General features: G+C 39.7%; 1 protein-coding gene and 1 non-coding gene across 4 annotated transcripts in view; both read right to left on the reverse strand.

The window, feature by feature from the left end:
• Positions 1-17,144, reverse strand: part of Usp32 (ubiquitin specific peptidase 32) — a 173,631-nt gene that overhangs the window by 85,504 nt on the left and 70,983 nt on the right. For all 3 annotated transcript variants that reach the window (XM_031354297.1, XM_031354296.1, XM_031354295.1), the window contains exon 3: positions 2,182-2,287. In XM_031354297.1, the coding sequence (XP_031210157.1) occupies positions 2,182-2,287 (106 nt within the window). The remainder of the gene's footprint in view (positions 1-2,181; positions 2,288-17,144) is intronic.
• LOC116079323 lies at positions 396-514 on the reverse strand. Its single transcript, XR_004113896.1, has one exon. It is a non-coding gene; the product is annotated as a 5S ribosomal RNA (ribosomal RNA).

A 17,144-nucleotide genomic window follows, 5' to 3' on the forward strand; every position in this document is an offset into this window, starting at 1 on the left:
ATACAATGTGCCTAAATACATAAAATGGTATAGTACTTACATACAATGTGCCTAAATACATAAAATGGAATAGTACTTACATACAATGTGCCTAAATACATAAAATGGTATAGTACTTACATACAATGCATGCATACTAGACCTTTCCCTTCTGCTGTTGGGACTAAAAACCAAGGACCTTGTACACACCAAGTACTCTACCACTGAGCTACATTCCCAGTGCTATGTGTTTTATTTTTATTGTGTTTTGTATGTGTGTTGTTGTTTTAAATTAGATTCACTATGAAGCCCAGACTGGTCTCAGCTAATCCATTCTCTTGCATCTGTTTCCCCGGTGCTGGAATGACAGTATGTGTCACCATATGTGATTAGCTCTCTATATTTATTTATTTAAAAGCCTACAGCACCCAGTATTCCCAGGTGGTCTCCCATCCAAGTACTAACCAGGCCTGACCCTGCTTAGCTTCCAAGATCAGACGAGATCGGGCACCTTCAAGGTGGTATGGCTGTAGACTATATTTTAAATCCTCATTAGTCTGGAAAGACAGAAGGCTGATAAATGAGTATTCCAGGTCAATCTAGGCTACATAATGAAACTTACAGAAAGGAGGACCTACACTTTCTGACCATAGCTTTCTGACCAGAATTAAATCAACCTTTGGTTTTATAAAGTAATGAAAAAACAGACTACTAAGTTTAAGTCTTCAAATATTTTTCTTTCCTTTCTTTTTGCCCCAGGTTTTTTGTTTGTTTGTTTGTTTGTTTCTGGGATTTTGTTCTGTTATGTTTTAAGTTTTTTGAGACAAGCCCTCACTATGTAGCCCTGGAACTCATGATGAAGACCAGGCTGTCTTCAGACTCATAGATATCCATCCACCTGCGTCTGCCTCCCATTGCTGGGTTTACAGGCATGCACCACCAGACCCAGCCAGTTTTTTTTTTTTTTTTTTAAGTTAACAGCTTTAGTGATATAGAACACATTCTGAAAAATTAATCTTTTATAAACACATACCTTAATACACTTTAGTAATTTTTAGTATATGTACATGGTTGTATAACAACTACCACTAATTTCAGACCATTTTCATCAACCTAGAAAGAAATTTCAAACTTACTAACAATACAGCTGAATGGCAGAGCACTTTCATAGTATGTCAATCTCCAATACCACAGAAAGGGGAAAGCAAAAACATAAACCAAAATTCTCATACCCACCAGGAGCTATGCATTCTCTATTTCCCTGTCCACCAAGTACCTTGACAGTCTCATCTACTATATTCTGCCTCTATTGATTTGCTTATTCTAGAAACATCACGTAATCATAATCATAATGTGTGGTCTACTCTAAACAGTACCCATTATTCAGTAATATATACACGTTTTAAAGAATATTTGTTTTTATTTATGTGTATATGTGCATATGGGAAGGCAGGTACCCACAGAGGCCAGGAGAGGATGTTAGATCCCTGAGAGCCATAGTTAAAAGGCAGTTGTTAGCCTCATGACACGGGTGCTGGAAATTAAACTCAGGTCCTCTGGAAGAGCTAGCTATATATGCTCTTAGCTGCTGAACCAACTCTTCAGCCCCTCAAGTAAAATATTTTTAAGGCTTATTTATGTTTAAACATGGATCAGTACTTTACTTCCTTTCCTTCTACAGTTAGATTTTATTGTGCAAAAACTGACATTTATCCATCCAGATAGGCCCTGAGTTTAATTCCCAGAATGGAAAAATAAATGAATAAAAAAAAAAAAATCTAAACTGGTTGCACTGTCATTTTACACTTTTAACAGCAAAGATCAAGGACTGGAATTTTTACAAATATTTGTTAGTACAGTTATTACATTTATTTTAAAATATGATATGGTATCACAATAGTTTTAGTTCACTTTGGTGACTAGCTACATTGTCAAGTGCTTACTGGTCACTTTGTATCTTTGGAGAAGTAGCCATTAGAATTTCCATATTTTGCTGGGCAGTGGTGGTGCATGCCTTTAATCCCAGCACTTGGGAGGGAGAGGCAGGCGGATTTCTGAGTTCGAGGCCAGCCTAGTCTACAGAGAAACCCTGTCTTGAAAAAAAATAAATAAATAAAATAAAATAAAAAAAGAATTTCCATATTTTGAGGTTGATTATTCTACACATGTGACACTATTATCACAGGAGCTAAAAGAACTTACATTTTGTTTTCTCTTCATCTTTGCCTCTTGTAAGGAGGACGAGTCCAACTATTAAGTTATTGAAATGCAGCCCTTTGGATGTTCCACCAAAAGAACAGTAAATCACCTGAAGAAACAAGAGAAAGTCAGCCTTAGAGATGCTTCAGTTACCAAGAACATGAGGTGTCATCATACTTAACTAAACTAACCTTGTCTCCACCTCCAGACAATACTGATTAATTTTAGTGAAACAATGATTTTCTGTAGGCATGTTACTGTGCCCTGTATAGTTATTCAAATGCTGATTTCTGTGCCCCCATATCTGGCTGCAATCTTTGAGAATCACCCATCTCAATGTAGTGTAAACATTGCTCCTCAATTCTTGCCTGGTTGATCAATAAGAGGCTGATCAGCTAACTTAGCAGGGGAGAAAACAAGGCTGGACTTCCTGACAGGTGTGGAGGGTTGGGGGTGGCAGGAGAGACCAGGAGACAAAGGCTCAAGCAGAGAAAGCCAAATAATGCAAGTATCTTAGAGATTTTGGCTGGGAGGTAGTCAGATTAGCATAGATTAAAATGGAGTAACCATACTCAGCTGTTGTACACTTAGAGCTTGATAAGTAAATATACTAGTCCAGTCTCCATTATTTGAGAGCTAGCTGGGCTAAGAGGAAAACTGCAACAAACATTGATTAAAATGCCATTAACAATTGTCTCTCTTCTTTTGTACCTTATTACACCACTCAACTGATATACCATCTACTCCACGTACACACACTTTACAGGATGACCCAATTGACTAGTTAGTTTGGATCCTTATCAAGATTCAAAGGAGAAAAAAAAACTTCAAGATTTTGTACAATTACAGAGTGTCCTTTAATTTTTGGCTAAACTTACATACACTATTTTTATTTTTATATTTATTTATTTATTTAATATATATATGAGTACACTATCACTGTACAGATGGTTGTGAGCCAACAAGTGGTAGCTGGAAATTGAACTCAGGACCTTTGGAAGAGCAGTCAGTGCTTTTAACCACTGAGCCATCTCTCCAGCCCCACATATATTATTTTGATTAGAAAGAAAGGTATTCCCTAATGTTCAGAATAATAAACCACAAAAAAATTTATTAACAGAAATGCATTACAATAGTTATAACAGAATAAAAACTATAGACACAAGGGACAGTATCAGCAGTAACTACAAATTATTACATTACTCATTCATTATTAAAACTTATATAGTCAAAGATTATTTATGGGCCAGTGAGACAATTCAGTGGGTAAGGGAGCTCATCACTAAGTGTGAAACACACAAAGCAAAAGGAGAGAAACAACTAGTGTTAAGTTTTCTTGACATCCACATGTGTGCCGTGGTATGATCATACATGGAAAATGAACAAGGGCCAAGTATAGTGTTGCCACGTCTATAATCCAAATGCTCAACAGCCAGAGGCAAGTACATCTTTATGAGTTTCAAAGATAGCCTGGTCTATATAATGAGTTCCAGGCCAGCCAGAGGGGTTTTTTTTGTTTTTTTTTTTTTTGTTTGTTTTTTCGAGACAGGGTTTCTCTGTGTAGCCCTGGCTGTCCTGGAACTCATTCTGTAGACCAGGCTGGCCTCGAACTCAGAGATCCACCTGCCTCTGCCTCTCAAGTGCTGGGATTAAAGGCATGCACCACCACCGCCCGGCGCAGGCCAGCCAGAGTTAAAAAATGAGACTCAGTCTCAAAACAGAAAAAAAAAAAAAAAAAAAAAAAAAAGGAACAGAACTTGGCATGGTAATGCAGGCCAATAATCTCAGCTGTTTGGGATATAAATTCATGACATTTGCTTCAGAAAATATTGTTTTCTGAGTAAACTTTAAAATGATCTTTGAAAGCACCTGACTAAAAGTCAAGAAGCCTTGGTATATATATATAAACTGATAAAGCTCTAGACTGGCAAGTGCAAGGCACTTGCTCAAGGAAAATTAAATAGTCAATGGCATCAAGTTAATGTTTTTAAAACTTTATATAGATTTTCTCTCTGGTGACTGTCTAAGGCTGGACCAGCCAGGAGCTCACAGGACACAGGGGTGGTGGAGCAGTTGGGACAGGTTCCTTCTGGCCTGTCCATCTGCACCTAGGGGCTGGGACTGTTCTGCAACTCTCAGTGCATGCATGGGTCCTGCCAGGTGAGCTGGTCTCCCAGGAGTGCTGCCGAAAGCTTACTGGTCTTCAGGAGGGACAAGTTCAAGCCAGAGACAGCAAGACCAACAACCACCAAAGATAATCAACTGGCGAAAGGCAAGCACAAGAACCTTACCAACAGAAACCAAGGCTACATGGCCTCATCAGAACCCAGTTCTCCACAGCAGCAAGTCCTGGATACCCCAACACACTGGATAAGCAAGAATTGGATTTAAAAATCACTTCTCATGATGCTGATAGAGGACATTAAGAAGGATATAAATAACTCCCTTAAAGAAATACAGGACAGGACAGGTAAACAGGTAGAAGCCCTTAAAGAGGAAACACAAAAATCCCTTAAATAACTGGAAAACACAACCAAACAGCTGAAGGAATTGAACAAAACCATCCAGGATTTAAAAATGGAAATAGAAACAATAAAGAAATCACAAAGGGAGACAACTCTAAAGGCAGAAAACCTAGGAAAGAGATCAGGAGTTACAGATGTGAGAGCATCACCAACAGAATACAAAAGATAGAAGGGAGAATCTCAGATGCAGAAGATAACAGAAAACATTGACAAACAGTCAAAGAAAATGCAAAAAGCAAAAAGCTTCTAATGTAAAACATCCAGGAAATCCAGGACGCAATGAGAAGACCAAACCTAAGGATAATAGGTATAGACGAGTGCCAGTAAATATCTTCAACAAAATTGTAGAAGATTTTCCTAACCTAAAGAAAGAGATGGCCATGAACATACAAGAAGCCTACAGAACTCCAAATAAAATGGACCCAGAAAAAAAAAGAAGTTCCTCCCATCACATAATAATCAAAACATCAAATGCACAAAACAAAGAAAGAATATTAAAAGCAGTAAGGGAAAAAGGTCAAGCAGCATATAAAGGCAGATCTATCAGAATTACACCAAACTTCTCTCCACAGACTACAAAAGCCAGAAAGAAGATCCTGGGCAGATGTCGTACAGACCCTAAGAGAACATAAATGCCACCCCAGGCTACTGTACCAGCAAAACTCTCAATTACCATAGATGGAAAAAACAAGGTATTCAATGACAAAAACAAATTTACACAGTATCTTTCCACAAATCCAGCCTTCAAAGGATAATAAATAGAAAACTCCAACACAAGGAGGGAAACTACACCCTAGAAATAGCAAGAAAATAATCTTCTTTTAACAAACCAAAAAAGAAGATAGCCACATAAACATAATTCTACCTCTAACAACAAAAATAATAGCAAACAGCAATCACTTTTACTTAATATCTCTTAATATCAATGGAATCAATTCCCCAATAAAAAGACCTAGACTAACAAACTGTATATGTAAACAGGACCCAACATTTTGTTACATATAGGAAACTCACCTCAGTAACAAAGACAGACACCTCCTCAGAGTAAAAAGCTGGAAAACAATTTTCCAAGCAAATGGTCCAAAAAAACAAGCTGGAGTAGCCATTCTAATATCGAATAAAATGGACTTTCAACCTAAAGTGGTCAAAAAAGATGAGGGACACTTCGTACTCATCAAAGGTAAAATCTACCAAGATGAACTCTCAATACTGAATATCTAAGCTCCAAATGCAAGGGCACTTACATTCATAAAAGAAACTTTGCTAAAGCTCAAAGCACACACTGAACATCACACAATAATAGTGGGAGACTTCAACAATCCTATATCTGATTTACCAATCCTTTATCTGATTATGGGCTAATATCCAATATAAACAAAGAACTCAAGAAGTTAGACTCCAGAGAACCAAATAACCCTATTTAAAATGGGGAACAGAGCTAAACAAAGAATTCTCAACTGAGGAATACTGAATGGCTGAGAAGCACCTAAAGAAATCCTTAGTCATCAGGGAAATGCAAATCAAAACAACCCTGAAATTCCACCTTATACCAGTCAGAAGGGCTAAGATCAAAAACTCAGATGACAGCAGATGCTGGCGAGGATGTGGAGAAAGAAGAACACTCCTCCATTGCTGGTGGGATTACAAGCTGGTACAACCACTCTGGAAATCAGTTTGGCGGTTCCTCAGAAAATTAGATATAGTACTACCTGAGGGCCCAGCTATGCCACTCCTGGGCATATACCCAGAAAATGCTTCAACATGTAATAAGGACACATGTTCCACTATGTTCATATTAGCCTTATTTATAATAGCCAGAAGCTGGAAAAAACCCAGATGTCCTTCAACAGAGTTATGGATACAGAAAAATGTGGTACATTTACACAATGGAATACTACTGAGCTATTAAAAACAATGAATTCATGAAATTCTTAGGCAAATGGACGGAACTAGAAAATATCATCCTGAGTAAAGTAACCCAATCACAAAAAAACAAACACACAGTGAGTATGCACTACTGATAAGTAGATAAGTTCGGAATACCCAAGATACAATTCACAGACCATATGAAGCTCAAGAAGAAGGAAGACCAGTGTAGATACTTCGGTCCTTCTTAGATGGGGGATCAAAATATCCATGGGAGAAGATACAGAAACAAATTGTGGAGCAGAGACTGAAGGAAAGGCCATCCAGTGACTGTCACACCTGGGGATCCATTCCATACAGTTACCAAACTCAGACACTATGGTGGATGCCAGCAAGTACGTGCTGACAGGAGCCTGAGAGGCTCTGCCAGTGCCTGACAAATACAGAAGTAGATGCTCACAGGCATCCATTGGACTGAGCACAGATTCCCCAATGGAGGAGCTAGAGAAAGGACCCAAGGAGCTGAAGGAGTTTGCAGCTCCATAGGAGGAACAATAATATGAACCAACCAGTACCCCAGAGCTCCCAGGGACTACATCACCACCAAAGAGTACACATGGAGAGACCCATGACTCTAGCTGCATATGTAGCAGAGGATGGCCTTGTGGGACATCAATGAAAGATGAGGCCCTAGGTCCTGTGAAGGCTCCATGCCCTAGTGTAGGGGAATACCAGGACAGGGAAATGGGAGTGGGTGGGTTAGTGAGGAGGGGGAGGGGGAGATAGGATAGGGGGGCTTTCAGAGGGGAAATGAGGAAAGGGGATAACATTTGAAATGTAAATAAAGAAAATATCTAATAATAAAAAATACTTTATATAATTTTCAAAAGCATGCTTTTCCATTTGAATTTTTAGTGAACATGTGATCCATCCATTCATTTTTATCTATAAAACCTTTTTCTAGGCAATATTTTACAAATATTAATCTATTAAATTCAATTTCTCACAGCAAATTTGGCAGTATTTGGAGGACAAGGGACTTAGGTGTATATTTTATATACCAAAGCAGACCTGGCCTCCAGGTTCCCCCAGCATCCCTCAGTCTCTACCTGGCATACCCTGCCCCCAATCCTAAACTTTCCAGCCCAATGGCGGGACTGCCCTTCCCCTAGAAATTCTTCCCTATATAATCCAGACATTTTGCATTTGCGCACGCTCCCTCCCCCCACCCTTCCCCTCTTCTCTGTGAGCATGCCTTTTCTCTCTTTCTTTCTCCCTCTCCCCACTCACCTCAGTCCTTGGGGCCAGTTAACTCGCCAGCCCAAAAAAAGCTTCCCAATAAACCTGCCTTTAATACAATCTAATCTGGTTTGAATTGGCTCATTTCACCAGTGGTGTCAGAAAAATAATCAGGCAAATCTAAATTTCTCTAATGAATAAATATTTTTTAAGGAAATATCTAACCAATACTAAGCTTCAAGTGGACAAGAGTTGTTTTATATGAGGTGTTCCTGCCATCCTTCATACGCAAGGCTTATTTCTCCCTCCCTCACTCAGGTTGAATTAATCAGAGCTATGGTCACGAAGAAGCTTAGTCCTCTGCTGAATGGTGGGAATCTGTGACCAAGTCAAAGAGGTTATGAAAAGAACTCTTTGAATCCATAAGGGACTAAATTAAAATCGAAAGCTAGCAGGACAAAGAGAAATTCATAAACAGGATTTGGAGGGAGGAAAGGAAATGGAATTTATATGACTATATTATAATTTCAAAAAAAATAAAAGAAATAATAAAAGAGAAAAACATAACAGTCATTAGGGTGGTCGTGGCACGTGCCTTTAATTCCAGTACTCGGGTGGTAGAGGCAGGGGGAATCTTTGCGTTTGAGGCCAGCCTGGTCTACAGGGAAACCCTATCTGAAAAACAAAAAACAAAAACAAACACCACACACACACACACACACACACACACACACACACACACACACACACACTGACCATTAGAAAGTATTCCCTACCAGTTATTCCCCAGCACCAAGAAAGATGGCTCAGGCAGTACATGAAGACTTGAGGACATCTTGGGCCTCTGTGACCAGTAGAATTGTTCCAGTGAATGGGTTCCCACCTCATGCTTTTTAGAGAAGCACAGAATCTAAGCATGAAACTCAGATTCCACTGCAGAGGCCTCAGAGACATCAAAACAGTGCAAGAGCAATAAATAAACAGTCATCTCCAAGGGGACCAGACCAATCCATGAGGCTGATGAGAAAGGTGATTTTGGATCCTTCATTGGCAACCTGCCTCATGAGACGGACAAATCAAAACTTAAGGATTTCTTTAAAAATTATGGGAATATGGTAGAAATTATTCATTTTTAAAGTTTTGTTGTATCTGATAATACTGAGGAACTCTGTGAGTTTAAGGGTGACCAGGTCTTGGCCTGAGTACTTAGCCAGCCAGATCTATGTAGAGAGCTAGTCTTGGAAACACACACACGCACAGACATACACACAACTAGAGTACTAGTAAGAACTGTAAAAACTTAACTGGACAGTGGTGTCACACACCCTTAGTCCCAGCACTCAGGCAGCAGAGGCAGGTAGATCTCTGAGTTGAGGCTAGCCTGGTCTATGGAGTGAGTTCCAGGTCAGCAAGGGATACAAAGAGAAACCCTGTTTCTGAAAGAAAAAAAATTTTTTTTAAAGATTTATTTATTATTATACATAAGTATACTGTAGCTCTCTTCAGACACACCAGAAGAGGGCGTCAGATCTCATTATGGATGGTTGTGAGCCACCATGTGGCTGCTGGGATTTGAACTCAAGACCTTCAGAAGAGCAGTCAGTGCTCTTACCTGCTGAGCCATCTCTTCAGCTGCAGAAAAAAAGCTTTTAAAACTTTCATAATTTTGGTATTTTTGTGCTTGATCTAAGTATGTGTAAATGTCTGCTGCCCTTTTTCCTTGAAGAAGGGTCTCTCCTGAACCTGGAGCTAGGATGATGGCCAGAAATCACCTTCTTTTCTCTCCTCCCCCAAGGCTCACATGCTGCCATGTCTGCCTTTTTTTTTTCCCTCAAGAAAAAAACAAAAAACAACACGGGCACTGGGCTTTGGACTCTGGCCCTTGTGCTTGCACATCAAGCTTTCTTACCATTTCTCTTATCCTTGTACATTTTAAATAAGGAATACTTTATCAAAAATCATGTCATGATTTTTGAATTCATAAAAAGCAATAAAAGCATCATAGTTCAATTAGGAAAGAAAATAATAAGTCCTTGGGATATTATTAACTTCAAATTCCAAAGAATTTTATAATATTACCTTCAAATCAAAACAAAATTTCTGATTATGGACTCATATAAACAGAACTGAGATATTGTAGTTTTAACATAAAAATCGGAGTCTTGACAGTTTGGTTAGTTTTGTTTTTCAGGAAGGCTCTGAATTTCATTGACAATAGCACTAATACAAAGAGGCTGCTCTCTATTTTGGGTTGTTGTTGTTTTGTTGTTGTTATGGCCTAAAAGACTAACATTTCACAAAGAAATAACTTGCATATGTAAGGATCATAGAAGGTACAAAATGAATTAAATTATGAGAAAACATTTATGAAAGAAATCTAAATGGAACCAGCAAATAACAGGATGACAAAGCCCCAACCAGACATTTCTCACCACTAAGTTCTCAGAATGGGTTACATCTGATTGACCCCCCAAAACAACTTAGGCGATTGCCAAGGCTATTATTGGCTACTCTCCACAAACTGATGGCAAGGCCCTGTTACTGAAGATGACACTTACATTAAGAAGCTGAGATGGTGCCTAACTAGAGTCTTTACCCCTACTGACAAGAGCTCTCCAGAGCAAAAAGCTAATACCAACTGTGCAACAAATCCTCCATGTATGAGAGTGATGGGTGGGCAACACTAACCCAAACATGTGGGAGTATCACCCACTAGCTGATTGGATCTAAGGGTCACGACAGATGGAAACAATGTCTGGCACTGCTCAGGTGGCAGTAATCTGAAACTAGATAGGTCCTGGACCGAGGAGAAAACCAAATACTATTTCTGTACTAAAGGTACATAACAATGACACATATGGACATTCTGCTAAACACCTAGGATCTTACTGAGTCATCATCAGAGAAACTTCCTACTGCAGTAGATGGACACTAATATGGAAACTCACAATTGGACAATGTTAGCAATTGAGAGATCTCATAACACTCAGTCCTAAATGGGATGTCATTATCAAAACTCTTCCCCTCAAGACTCAAAGAAGTCTACAAAAAAGGAGGCTGGAAAGATTGTAATAGACAAAGGAGATGGATGATTAAAAAAAAAAAAAAAAACACAATGTCTGGGAGAGAAAACAGAATTGATGCACATATGACCTCAAAGACTTTGGCAGTTGGCTAAAAGGTACCCATAGGACCCTCCCTGGCCCCCCCCCCCACATGTACATATGAACTCAAAGGCATATATGGCCTGAACAGACCCAAAACTAGGTGAGGGTCCCAGCACTGAGTTGGGGAAGCAGACACAACCTTCCATTTCCAATCAAGAAGGGGATACAAAAACTGAAGTGGCCACCTCCTGTAACCAGGCAGGACTTCCAGTGGAGGGAGGGGTACATCAACCCACCCACAGAACCTTTGACCCAAAATCTGTCCTGCCTAGAAGATGTGCTGGATAAAGATGGAGCAGAGATTGAGGGAACAACCAACCAAGACTGGCCCAACCTGAGATGCATGCCATGGGAGAGAGCCAACCCCTGATACTATTCATATTAATTTGCTATGCTTGCAGAAAGGAGCCTAACACAACTGTCTCCTGTGAGGCTACATCCAGCATCGATGGAAACACATGCAAACACGGACAGCCGAACATCAGGTGGAGCTCAGGGAGTTTTGTGAAAGAATTGAGGATGGGATGGATTGAGAGAGCTGGAGGGGTCAAGGACACCACAAGACCTACAGAGAAAACTAACCTGAGCCCATGGGGCTCAGAGAAACTGAACCACCAACCAAAGGGCATGCTGCTGCTAGACCTAGGCCCCCTACACATTTGTAGCAGATAAGCAGCTTGGTCTTCATGTGGATCCCCTAACAATTAGAGCAGGGGTTTGGCTCTGAGTCTGTTGACTTCCACTGGATCTCTTTCTCTTATCTGGACTGCCTGGTCAGGCCTCAGTGGGAGAAGATGTACTTAGTCCTGCTGCAACTTGATGTCTTAGGGTACCAATGGAGGAGCTTCCTCTTCTATGAAGAGAAGTAGGGGGGGATTTGTAAGGGAGGCACTGGGAGGTGAGGAGGGAGGGGGCTTCAACTAGGATGTAGGTAAATGGATAAGTGAAAAACAAAAAGACTTGAGGTGGAAACTTTTAGTTTCTTTCGAAAGCTTTGTCAAATGATGTTTTGCTGAGGCACACAGACGAAAGGATATCTTGCTAAAGCAAACAGGTGAAAGAATATTTTCCTAAAGTAGACATAGGTGAAAGAATGTTTATGTTTTGATACAGCAAACATGTGAAAGGACCCGGGATGAAGGAGTGTAAATATGACCCCACAGACAGTGGGAGACAAGTACTGAGTTTTGGGTTGGTTTGTTCCGCCTCTCTATTCTTCCCCAAAGACATGCATGTATTGCCTTACATCATTGTTGAGCTCAACTTGTGATAATACCACCTCAAAGGAACTTGTTCAAGAACTGCTCTCGAAGTCCCTGCAGCAGCTTGCAGCTAGCTTCTGTGTCCTCACCTCAGGACAAATGGCTAGCCTGGAAGCGTCTTAAGAACTATACTGTAGTTGCCAGTTCATGGCTGGTGTCTGTCTGCCTCAAGTACTGGATTCAGCAGTTGCAGAATCGTATTTGGTGTTTTGCTATGAGAGTGAACTGCTGCCAAAGAACTATTGCTGAACAGGTCTACTTCCCCCACATCCTAATAACTTTTCTACTACCTCTGCTGAGTGGTGGCTAGAGGAAAAGTTGAGCCCTTATTAAAAGTAGGTTGCAAAAAAATTATGCCTATACTTACTAAACTCAAAAAAATTTTTCATAGTATCTGATTTTTTAAAAAAAGATGTGTCTATGTATGTGCATGCGCCATGTGTGTATGAGTGCCCATGGAAGCCAAATGGGAGTTGGATCCCCTGGAGCTGGAGATAAAGGCAGCTATAATATGGATGTTGGGAAGTGAACTCAGGTCTTCTGGAAGAGCAAAAGCACTCTTAACCACTGAGCCATTTCTCCAGTGTCTAATCTTGATAGTTAATATTTCAAGAAAGAAGTATGCAAACAGAGAAAAAAAAAACCTGGCTATATGAGTATTACTCTGGGGAATTTAAAATTGGATAGGAGAATAATTTCTGCATTTATTAAATAACATCATGCTATAAATGTCAATCAAATTGTTGTAAGTCTATACTTTGCTTTGTAAAGGAAAATGCATTTTCTTAGTTTTCAAATACAGAAACAGAACTCTCTGCATGGTATTTTTCTCTTACCTCTTGAAATTCAGTAGTCCCTTATAAAGAGAATTGACTGTATGTGAGTTTCATCCTGTCCAAATCTATGTCTCATGGAATTTACCTAGATAATTTAGATTGAAATTGCCTAGATAATTCAGACTAACTGAAAAGCAAAACTAAGCTTTAATCCAAGTAATTCACAAATCGTTCTAGTTATTTTAAATAAACCATTCCCAACTTACAAGCATACTAATCAGTCATTTATTAAAATGACTAAAATAGGGTTGGCGAGATGGCTCAGCAGGTAAGAGCACTGACTGCTCTTCCGAAGGTCCTGAGTTCGGATCCCAGCGACCACATGGTGGCTCAAAACCACCCGTAATGTGATCTAGCGTCCTCTTCTGGTGTGTCTGAAGACAGCTACAGTGACTTACGCCAGAGTGAGTGGGCTGGAGCGAGCAAGTCAGCAGGCCAGAAGAGGTCCTGAGTTCAGTTCTCAGCAGTCACACATATGGTGGCTCACGGCCATCTGTACAGCTACAGTGTACTCATACACATAAAATAAATAAAATAAATCTTTAAAAAAAAATGACTAAAATACAGAAAACATTTTTTTTAGTCATTTATAATTAATTTCCCCTGGCTAGCCCCAAAATTCTGCTTGAATTATAATGTGACAAAATACTGAGTAATCAACAATAATAAGATGATTTAAAAGCATACTACTACAAATGTTTGTGTGTATTTTCACCTACATTGCCAGGAACCAGCCCAGTGCCAAGTACTGAGGAAAGTAGCGATGGGTAGCACCAGCCGTTTTCAGGGACAAAACTTAGTTTTACGAAAATAAAAGTTGTTTATTTTTGGTAATATTTACCTTTAACTCTTTGCTATTCTAAGGCAAGAAGCTGCTGGCTTTTGATAACTGACTCCTGCTGTTCAGCAGCAGGAGATTAAGAATTAGCTGTCTTGTCTACTCTGGGAACAGCTCTCAGTCTTGGCCCCTCACCCCTGAAAATGTATGCCTGCTCCAAGTTCGCCTCTACTGGCTCCCAGACCAGGAGCGCCCTCTCAGTTGCTGAGTTGTCCACTGTCTGCAGTGGAGTTAAGCCACCACAGATGCCAACAGATGAGAGCCTCAGCAGCTTGGCAGTCCGGCGGCCTCTGACCTCACTAATCCTTAGTCACAGCTTCCAAACCAGCACCATTTCAAGGGACATCGACACAGCTGCCAAGTTCATTGGAGCTGGGGCTGCTACAGTTGGGGTGGCTGGCTGTGGGGCAGGGATTGGGACTGTTTTGGGAGTCTCATCATTGGCTATGCCAGTTGCTTCTCTGAAGCAACCCTTCTCAAACTCGATTCTGGGCTTTGCTTCCCGCAGAGGCCTAATGGCGGCCTTTCTCATCCTCTTCTCCATGTGAAGCAGCTGTCTCCACTTCCACCTCCATGGTTCTTTTGTGTCTTGTCTACCCTATATGTTCCTTTTCCTGTACCTCCCCAAGAAGCCTGGGGAAAGTGCTTGGCTCAGAGTTTGACAGAGAGAAGACAAATAAATATTGTACTAATAAGAAAAAAGAAAAGAAAAGGAATTAGCTCATTTGGTCTCTTTGTTCTTTTATTGGGAGCCCCTAACTGATCAGCTAGAGGCGCAAAGTTTCATTAGTTCTTTTTTGTGAGGCAGAGAAAAAGGAAAAGAAAGTCACACAAACAGAAAGAAAAACTCAACTCACTCAGAATGAAGCAAAAGAAAAAAAAAAGAAGCCCCAACCTTTATTGCCGAAAGAAAGAAATGCTTTTCCATTATTGTCATTCTTAGGTCTTATACTTTATTAACTCTTTTGCTTTCTCAGGATAATTGATCACATAGTTTTCCAAGCAGGTTTACATTCTGTAAGTTCATAGCAAGCTAAAGACATTAATTCAAGTCATAAATCAATAAGGAATTACAGCAGAAATGTTTACATATGTTTCCATTAAGACTACTACCCGACTAAATATTCATTATCTATTATTAGCTCCATAAATTCATTAAAAGTTTAAAACAATAATTCTATGTCATAAGTGAGCACAATTTTGCCAAGAGACAGATCATCTTCCTTGTGTCTCATTAGTTTGGAAGTTTTGTATATATAAACCAATCAATATTTTATTTTCTGTCCTTGCACCTACAATAAATTGTCCATTCCCAGTTTATGATCTTCAGTTACTAGACAGTGATCTCACAGCTAACCAAGAAAGAATGTTTTCCCAGACTGTCAATTGTTCCAAGCCTGCTTTCATATCCTAATGCAATTAGCCGTAACACATGAAGGTTTACACAGCTCTAATTGCAGCTTTCATACTATAGAGGCCTCAAAATTACTTGTATAAATTTAGGAATTCTATAGAATCATTACTAGGAATTTTGGAATCATCAATTTGTCTACACAGCATGAGAGTACATCTTCATTGATCTGCAGAAAATCTGCCCAATAGGGTAGGCCAACACCCAGGAATCATTTTCTATGTAATAGTGACAGGAAAGACATATCAGGAGCAAGAAGCAATCCTAGGATAAAAATCTCTGAAAGCCCTACAATTCAGAGCTCACCCATTGCAGCCATGCAAAGCAGTGGGCCATCTTCAGAAAGCCTCCTTGCATGCCTTTAGCCTCTCCTAGATGGCTCCTGACACTACAGTATAAACTAATTAAGTTTGAGGGTAAGTATAGGAATGCTATAATCAACCTGAGTCAGGCATGTGGACAGACCACTCATTTAAAAAATAAGGACATAAATAAAAAAGACTTCTGAAAATTTGGCATGGTAGTGTGGGTCTGTATCCCTGCATTCAGAAGGTAGAGGATCAGTAGTAGTTCAAGGTCATATCTTGCTATTAAGTTTGAGGCCTTGTTTCAAACAACTAAAAGCTAGCCAACTACCAGCACCACCACCACCACCACTACCACCACCAAAGCAACCCCCACTGGTTCACACTATCTTCCTCATCTAACTGATAATCCTCCCAGTTCTGAAGGTAAATTGGGTTGCTCCCCTAAGTTTTCACAAGTCCTTGGAACATAGAAATAGTTGACCAAATAGCATGTTGTTTCCCCTACCTTCTTTATTAGTGCTGGAAGGAGAACAGGAAACTACATCTGTTAGGCAAGCTGCTCTAATTACTAAGCTACACCCTCAGTGTTCAGTGTTCTTGTTTTCTTAAATGTAAAATTTGTAGTAAGCAAGAGTCAAAATATAGTTTTAAAAAACTGTACTGTTTAAACAAGTATTAAGCAAACTACAGTGTGCTATAGTTATTACCTTGACCTGTCCTTCCAAAGTAACAGGTAGGCAAGATCAAGCCACGCTCATTCATTCATTCATTCATTCATTCATTCATTCATTCATTTTGGTTTTTTGAGACAGGATTTCTCTGTGTAGCCCTGGCTGTCCTGGAACTCACTCTGTAGACCAGGCTGGCCTCAAACTCAGAAATCTGCCTGCCTCTGCCTCTCAAGTGCTGGGATTAAAGGCATGCGCCACCACCACTGCCCAGCCAAGCCATGCTCTAAGTCCACACCAGCTCATAGCCTAACCTAGAATCTTCAGTATCTTGTACTGATCTAAACATTGTATTATTCAACTATTAAGTAAATATGAAAAAGAGGAAAATCAAGACTTAATAAATTTTATAACAGTATATAAGCTGCTATTATCAGAAAAGTTTTATTTGATTCAATCACAAGGGCAACTATAATGCTTCACTCATCATAAGACATAGCAAATAATTATCTTCAGTATTAGCATTAAAATAATTTACCCACACAATAAATTTTCAAAGTAATATGGTGAATATCTCAAATTGACATTTAAGTAAATGATCAAGAATACATGGCTACAAGAATCTACTGCTAGTGATAAAAAAGGGTTTCTCTAATTCTACGTATATGAGTAGTGCACGGTAGCTGTCTTCAGACACACGAGAAGAGGGCACTGACTCCCATTATAGATGATTGTAGGCCACTATGTGGTTGCTGGGAATTGAACTGAGGACCTCTGGAAGAACAGTCAGTGCTCTTAACCACTGACCATCTCTCCAGCCCTCTCTAATTCTAAAAAAAATAAAAA

The sequence above is a fragment of the Mastomys coucha genome, unplaced genomic scaffold (assembly GCF_008632895.1).
Source record: "Mastomys coucha isolate ucsf_1 unplaced genomic scaffold, UCSF_Mcou_1 pScaffold5, whole genome shotgun sequence".
Classification (NCBI taxonomy): domain Eukaryota; kingdom Metazoa; phylum Chordata; class Mammalia; order Rodentia; family Muridae; genus Mastomys; species Mastomys coucha.